This window comes from Pseudorasbora parva, chromosome 2, assembly GCF_024679245.1.
Source record: "Pseudorasbora parva isolate DD20220531a chromosome 2, ASM2467924v1, whole genome shotgun sequence".
NCBI classification, from domain to species: domain Eukaryota; kingdom Metazoa; phylum Chordata; class Actinopteri; order Cypriniformes; family Gobionidae; genus Pseudorasbora; species Pseudorasbora parva.
The window spans coordinates 10,516,588-10,525,010 of record NC_090173.1 but is presented as its reverse complement, the minus strand read 5'-3'; the positions used below and the strand labels follow the sequence as shown (position 1 = coordinate 10,525,010).

The following is an 8,423-nucleotide window of genomic DNA, read 5'->3' as shown; positions in this document are numbered from 1 at the left end:
GTGATTTCATTCTTTGATATAAAGAGGACCAACATACATAGTTGTACAGCAAACAGTGATGAGTATGTGAACAAGCATGTGTTATAAAACACAGCGCAGCATGATAAACACCATACATCCTTTTTAATCAGTATGTAGAAGCATGCATTTAAATAACATCACCATAGTCTAAAATGGGTAAAAAAGTGTAGTGTCTGTATAATTCTCTTTCTAGCTGTTGCCGAAAAAGAAAACGTTATTCACCAATTACTCAATATGAGCATCAAAGACAAACTTCTCATCAAGCCATATTCATATATATTTGTAAATTGGTACTCTCTCTATATGCAGGTCACCATAATTGTGACCAAAAATTTTCTGTAAAACATCAACATATAAACTTGTTAATTCTCAAAACAAATGAAAGAAATAAAGTTTGGAATGAGAGATTTAATGTATCTTCAGGTGATTTAATCTAAGGCTGTGGCTGAAGTCAGCTGTAGTTCTTGTGTTTCTCTTTCCTTCAGTGATTCTGATCATTATCCTCAGGTATATCTTAAAAAAATCAAGCAATTATCACTCAAGTAATCAGTTAAGAATCTAATTTTTAAAAAGTTACTTTAACACCCTGCTGGTGGTTCCCATATTAACAATGAGCGGTGTTAATATAACACTGGGGGATTTATTGTGAATTGATTCAGTGTTAAGGTCTTCCAGTAAATGTATTTTAAATAAAAAAGTGCTGTTTTATTACAAATACAGCTTTCTTTGATATAATGTTTTGAGTAATGATACAATAAAAAAAAAAAAAAAAAAAAAAAAATGATAACTTAAAAATTATCTTTGTTTCTTGAAAGTGCATGTTTATATTTTATATTGTGTTCTGCCAGTAAGTGGCTTAGATTAAGTTTTATTGAGCTCTGTTAGTTTATATATGTTTAAATGTAATTATTCAAACTCTCAATAGCATCCTGATTTGTGAGCTTTCTCCATTCATCTGGAATTGCTCTACCATCAAATTGTTTTTTATGGAGCTTTTCCAGATCGTTCTTGAATCTGCACACAAACCACTTCCAGTACGGCAGCTCAGAGCAGTCAGGGGTGATGCTCCAGTCTGCATAAACTCCTCCTGCTTTTCTGTATTCTTTGTATGGAAACGATACATCCTTTGATAAAAAGGTTTTATCACTCACCACTAAATTTGTGCAGATATCTGAACAGAGCTTTTTTGTTTGATCATAATGCCATCCATTAATTCCATCCACTCTGTGGAAAGGAACGCTGTGATCTCCATAATGGTTTTTTATGGTGTTGGTACAGATGGCTGCACAGAACGGACACTGAACCCAACAGCACTGACACAAGTGATCAATCAGAAACTCATCTGGCCTGAACTTGAGGTCCAATTTTTTGTCAAATGTCTCTGTGTTAAATCTATCGCTGACATCAAAAATTACAGCAGGAAGTTCCTTTTTTATCACATCTTCTAGGAGGTGGAAATCATCAACATCATCATATTTCACTCCACTGAGGTCTTTTTCAGAGAAGATCAGCTCATCTGAGAGCTGCTGTGTGAAACTCTTCAACCACAGTCCAGCATCTCTGTTCTCTATAACATGTTCAGTAGATTCATGAGCTGCTTTCATGATCTTCTGCTGCAGGAGTTTAATGTTCTCCTTCATCTTTGGTAAAACACTGATGCTGAACTTATCATTGATGTACCGACTGACTTCATCTCTGATGAAACTCTTGAAGTATTTTTTGGGGGTGTTTATGTAGTTCATGTATTTGTCAAAATCCTCCAGTTCTGCCAGTGTCTTCAGGATGTGTTTCTCCAGTTTTGATCTGTTTCCATTCAGTGATTCACAGTTTGATCTCATTTCATCAGCCAGTTCTCTGGCAGTCTTCTTGTGGACACTCTGCTCAATGGGCTCTTTCAGTTTCTGACAGATGATCTCTCCAAAAATGGCAGCTGAAGCGGCTCCATTGAGATATCTTTTAAAAATACTATAGTACTCTTCTCTCTTCTTCTCAATATATATTACAGGATTGTTGGCTTCCCTGAACAGTCTGTGTTGCTCAGTGATCGTCGTCTTTGCTCTCTTACAGATGGAAAGAACCAAATCCACGAAGAATTCATTCTTGAACACATATTGCACTGACACTTCCTCATATTGTGTTACTCTTGCCTTGATGTAACCTGTGAGTTGTTGAATGCAGCTGATGTAGCCCGTTTTAGAAATGTTAGATGACATGATCATTGTGTCTGTATGCTGAGCAATATCTGTGACTAATGATCTTATTTGGGCTTCATCCTCTTTAGATAGAATGTTACCTAACTTCTGCTGAGTTGATCTGTAGGCATTTGTCACAGATCCTGTAATTCCACTGTCCCTCTTTATCTTTACATAGTCTGAATAACTCGGCACAGTAAAGATATCCCTGCTCTCCTTCTGGTGGTCTACAGAAACACTTCCATAGATGTCACTGAGGATCTCTCTCACATCTCTCATTATGTCAATGTCTCTGAATGGAGGAGTGTCTGAGATGATCTTCACGCTCTTTTCCCAAAACAAATCAAACTCTTTCTTCAGAGTTTCTTCATCTTTTGCTTTGTCTTTAAGTTCTAAGGCAAGTTCTTTGCTCTTCTTGAAGAGAGTGTTTTCATAATTTGTCCTCTGAGCATCAATCTCTTTCTTCATGTCTCGCTGCTGAAGAAAGTCATTTAATTTCCTCTTTGTTTCTCTCACAACGTTTTCCTTAACATAATTGATCTGGACTTTAAATGATGTTTTCCACTGAATCAGTATATCTTTATCTTTGTCTTTCTCAAAGAATTCAGACATTGATTTCTCCACTTCTTCACTTGTCTTCTTCAGTTCTCTTTGAAGATCAGTTTCCTCAACCTCATGAATTGCTTCATTTTCTATTTGGTTGTGTAGTTTGTTCTCAGTTTCCATCATGGCACTGCGAAGACTCCAGGACCACTTGCTGTATTTTGTCTCAAGTTTCCTGTGGAATGAAGTCTCCATAGAATTTCTGAAGCTGAAGACGAATCGCTCATTCAGTAAAGCCTCCCAGAGATCTTTAATACGAACTTTTAAGTCTTTCAGAATCATTCCATGTGATATTGAGGCATGAGACATAATCGATTTCTTTAGTTCTTGAATATTCTCGCAATAGTTTGGGTTTGGTGGAGCCATCGGTGGGCTGCCCTCCCAGAGATGAGCAAAATACTTCACATCATTCTGAACATCAAATCTAATAATATCACTGAAACATTCAGCTTCACTGTCTTCCTCTTTAGAAGCGAGTTTTGTCATCTCATCCAGTGTCTTCTGCAGTCGTCTCCTTCCCTCCATGTTTTTCTCTCCAGCTGTGATGTCTGAAACGTTCTGATGCACAAACACACAGCTGGGATTCAGTCTGACCTTCTTCATCCTCATAAAAGCCTGAACAACAATCTGAAGAATGTCCTGCATCTCAGATGGGTTTTCTCCAAAGATGTTAATTAATGTCAGATTTCCAAGACCAACAACAAATGTGGCTAATTCATTGTCATGATGTCTGGTTGATCTTTCAGCCCGTTCTAGAGCATGAAGCACCTCAGTATCCACAACCAGAATATAGTTAACGTTCTTCCATGTTTTCATCTCGTCTGACACTTTGACCAGCTGCATGAAAGCTCCTCTGGTGCACCTGCCAGCACTGACGGCAAACTGGAGTCCAAACATGGCATTGAGCATGGTGGATTTCCCAGAGCTCTGAAGCCCTAAAACTGACAGCACAAAGACTCTCTGGTCTCCCAGTTTCTGGATGAGTTGATCTAGAACAGCAGAGATCCAGAGCAGAGGAACATGAGCAGCATCTCCATCCATCAGCTCCAGTGGAAATCCAGAGATCATCATCTCTGCTGCAAGACTTGGGAGAGATGAGAAGTTAAAGTTCAGGTCTTTCTTGTTCTTCTTCTTCTTGTTCTTCTTGTTCTTCTTCACAGATGAACATGATTCATAGATCTGACCGATCTCCCTCATGATGTGCTCCAAACCAAAGGATGCAGCTTGAAGATCCTCAGATATTCTCTCAAGTTCAGCTTGTTCAGTCTTGAGCTGCTCAGATTTATCATGACTCTCTTTCAGTTTTACAACTGTTGACCACTTTTCATTATACTTTTGGTGTAAAGCAGAAAGATCAGCTGAGATATAATCATCAAGAAGTATTCCAAGATATTTCAGAAAAAACATCTTCTCATGTTTATCGTTTGAGTTCATTTCTTTAATAAAGAGCTGAATAAACTCACATATGTCAGATTCATGCTGCTGTTCACGAATTTTATTCATATCTGTTCGTTTTCTACTGATGTCTATTTCTGTGTCATCTCCTCGAGGTCGATGTAGTTCTTTGTTCTTCTCACACCACTGATGCCACAGTTTCCCCTGACGGGGCAGAAATGATTCTTTGATTTCTGTCAGACTTTTCTTCTCCAGTAAACTCATCATCTGCTGTGCTGCTGCTCTTCCTCTCCTGCAGTCATCATCATCTTCCTCATCTACTCTGATGCCTGTGTGTTTGGACACATCTTCAAGTCTGAAAGAAGATGATGATTCTTGGAGACAATCATTTATTGCTCTTCTGAGTTCGTCAGATACATCTGACTGATTTCTGTCCTTCAGACCAATCTTGAATTTCCCTTTCTTCATCTTCACTACAGTAGATTCATCTTCAGTAAAGAGACAAATAAGCGGTGTTGTGATTTTGAATAGGTTCTGGATCTTTTCGGCACTTCTGTCATTCCTGTCCAGTCGTGGTAGAAGAATAACATTGACTGAGGCCATTTTAGTGAGGATCTCCAGCTGTTTATCGTGGTCTCCAGCATCACTGTGTAGATTACAGAACGCAACACAGTCAGTGAATTTATCCGTGTTTTTCCCAGAGGGGCAGAACCAGGCGATCTCCACCACCCCATCCATCAGGACTCTGGTTCTGCTGCTGCCTGGGCAGTTCCTGTGGAAGAACGTGTTGTGTTTCTCATTGATCAGACTGTTCATCAGCTGAGACTTGGATGAAGACACAAAGCCAAACCGGAAGAAAGACACCATTGGAGTCTGTGCCTTATAGATCGGCTGGGTTTGACTGATGATTTTATCATTGTTGTCTTTCTTCCAACTCTTGTTGATTTCTCTGAATGTCCAGAGAGGAAACTCAATCTCTCTTGTGAATGGATCAGGAACGAGCAGAGGCAGAGCGTACTGACACTGGGACAGTTTAGTGACCATCAGCTGCTTCAGGAAACCATCAGCACAATGAAACATGGCCATCTGAACATCCATCGGGTGGATTCGATCAGATTGACTTGCTCCTTCTTTAGAGAAAGATATTGCTTCAAATATATCACTTCTGTCTTCAGATAGGTCAGAGTCTCCTTGTTTTGTATGATCCTGTTCCTTAATATTAACATGAATGTATCTTGCTCTGTAATTCATCATCAGTAGTTTTTGTATGAAAATCAAAACCAGTTCCTCTTCAGCACAGGATTCATGGGACTGTAATGACTGTTCGGTTATCTGAAGAATGTCTCCAGCTCTTAGTTTATCGTTCCTATGAAGATTAAGTCTGTGAAATAGATGCTCTATGTTTTCTCTTTCAGTCTTTTGCGTCTGTAGATGTTGTCCAATGTCCTTTTCTCTCTGTTTAACAGACACAATAATAATAGATGTATTTTATTCAGTCCCATTCTCATGGAATCTCATTCAGTATTGATTTGATTGTCACGTTTTATCTTAAACTTAGCCATATTAGCAGATGGTTTCATTTATGTATACTTTAGTTTTCTTTCTCTTTCAGGATTTAATTATAGTATTATTAAAATAATATAGAGTTAATTTTTTTTGTTTATCATTGAAATTAAAGGTACAGCGTTTACATTTTAGCGGAATCTTGTGGTGAGATGAATTGCAACCACCCACCGCTCACCCCTTATTTTTGAAGCACATCGAGAAGCTACAGTAGCTAATGTCGTACAGTACAGATGTCATTTTGACAGCAGAGAGTATTGATGTCCGGTTCACAAACAAATTGTTCTTTTTAACCGGTTCTTTTTAGTGAACTTGTCTAACCAGTTCACCAAATTGGACTGAATCGTTCTAAACGGTTCACGTCTCAAATCAGCGCTGATCCCACAAGTTACTATAGTTACTCACTTTCTGACAGAGGTGGGTAGAGTAGCCAAAATCTTTACTCAAGTAAAAGTACAAGTACTTACGGAAATATTTACTCAAGTAAAAGTAAAAGTAACAATCGTAATAGTTACTTGAGTAAGAGTAAAAAAGTATTAGATGAAAAAACTACTTAAGTACTTAGTTACTAATTACTTTCGATCTGATTGATAAGAAACAAAAACCCTGAATTTCAGACTACTTAGAGAGCTTTCACACACCTCCAAATATATATATATATATATATATATATATATATATATATATATATATATATATATATATATATATATATATATATAAACTCAGCAAAAAAAGAAACGTCCCTTTTTCAGGACTGTGTATTTCAACAATAATGTGGTAAAAATCCAAATAACTTTACAGATTTTCATTGTAAAGGGTTTAAACAATGTTTTCCATGCATGTTCAATTAACCATAATCAATTAATTAACATGCACCTGTGGAATGGTCGTTAAGACCTTAACAGCTTACAGAGAGTAGGCATTTAGGGTCACAGTTCTAAAAACGCAGGACACTAAAGAGACTTGTCTACTGACTGTGAAAAACACCCAAAGAAAGATGCCCAGGGTCCCTGCTCATCTGCGTGAACGTGCATTAGGCATGCTGCAGGGAGGCATGAGGACTGCTGATGTGGCTAGGGCAATAAATTGCCATGTCCGCACTGTGAGACGCCTAAGACAGCGCTACAGGGAGACCGGAAGGACAGCTGATCATCCTCGCAGTGGAAGACCACGTGTAACAACACCTGCACAGGATCGGTACATCCGAATATCACACCTGCGTGACAGGTACAGGATGGCCACAACAACTGCCCGAGTCACACCAGGAACACACAATCCCTCCATCAGTGCTCAGACTGTCCGTAATAGGCTGAGAGAGGCTGGACTGAGGGCTTGTAGGCCTGTTGTAAGGCAGGTCCTTACCAGACATCACCAGCAACAACGCCGCCTATGGGCACAAACCCACCTTCGCTGGACCAGACAGGAGTGGCAAAAAGTGCTCTTCACTGATGAGTCACGGTTTTGTCTCACCAGGGGTGGTGGACGGATTCGTGTTTATCGTCGAAGGAATGAGCGTTACACCGAGGCCTGTACCCTGGAGTGGGATCGATTCGGAGGTGAGGGGTCCGTCATGGTCTGGGGCGGTATATCACATCACCATCGGACTGAGCTTGTTGTCATTGCAGGCAATCACAATGCCTTGCAGTATAAGGAAAGACATCCTCCTCCCTCATGTGGTACCCTTTATGCGTGCTCATCCGGACATGATCCTCCAGCAGGACAATGCCACCAGCCATACTGCTCGTTCTGTGCGTAAGTTTCTGCATGACAGCAATGTCAGTGTTCTGCCATGGCCAGCAAAGATCCTGGATCTCAATCCCATTGAGCACGTCTGGGACCTGTTGGATCGCAGGGTGAGGACTAGGGCCATTCCCCCCATAAATGTCCAGGAACTTGCAAGTGCCTTGGTGGAAGAGTGGGGTAACATCTCACAGCAAGAATTGACAAATCTGGTCCAGTCAATGAGGAGGAGATGCACTGCAGTACTTCAAGCAGCTGGTGGCCACACCAGATACTGACTGGTACTTTTGATTTTGAGCCTCCCTGCATAGACCATTTCAGAATGTTTGTAAACAATCGCCTCAAGATACTTCCGGGTGGCAGAACGCGAGCGGCTTCTACTGACAAACTGAAGAGATCAGCCGGCTACTGTAAATAGTAACATAGTTAAGAACATTGCTGTTGTTTAAAGTTGAAACTATGACGAAAACGTGTTGTGTTTGGGGTTGCGCCATCAGATATACAGGAAAAGGTGTAGGATTTTATCGATTTCATTCAGAAAGAAGTAAATATATGCAGCAAAACTTGTTGGGTGAGGAGGCTAAAGCGAGTGGACGTCGTCAAAAGTGGCGCTACAGAGAAGTATTCTCAAAATGGTCCATCTACAAAATCATAGCAGAGCATAATTATCTTCAGCTGGGGAATTTCGAGACTAATATTAGTAAACTTTAGATCTCTTTTAACCCCTTACGATTCAAAGATCATACGGCCTCAGATTACTATTGTTCAACATTCACTGCTCATCACACATTATCTGGACAAACTCAGTACCATCAGAAAGATTAAAGACTCCAGCTTTGATATTTGAACACTGTTTATGATAAAACTGGGTTGCAGTGACATTCAATTCTTAATTTATGTCAGGAG

At 39.7% G+C, this 8,423-nt stretch overlaps 1 protein-coding gene and 1 pseudogene across 1 annotated transcript; one reads left to right on the top strand and one right to left on the bottom strand.

Annotated features, from left to right (window-relative positions):
• Positions 1 to 854: 854 nt before the first annotated feature.
• Positions 855 to 5,570, bottom strand: LOC137050147 (interferon-induced very large GTPase 1-like). The gene has a single exon (XM_067428743.1). The coding sequence runs from the start codon at positions 5,463 to 5,465 to the stop codon at positions 918 to 920; it is 4,548 nt and encodes a 1,515-aa protein (XP_067284844.1). The 5' UTR covers positions 5,466 to 5,570; the 3' UTR covers positions 855 to 917.
• Positions 5,571 to 6,534: 964 nt separating this feature from the next.
• Positions 6,535 to 7,484, top strand: LOC137048617 (uncharacterized; annotated as a pseudogene).
• Positions 7,485 to 8,423: the final 939 nt, after the last annotated feature.

Bases quoted from the DNA above. Each gene is read 5' to 3' on its own strand.
- LOC137050147 (XM_067428743.1), bottom strand. From the start codon at position 5,465: ATGATGAATTACAGAGCAAGATACATTCATGTTAATATTAAGGAACAG.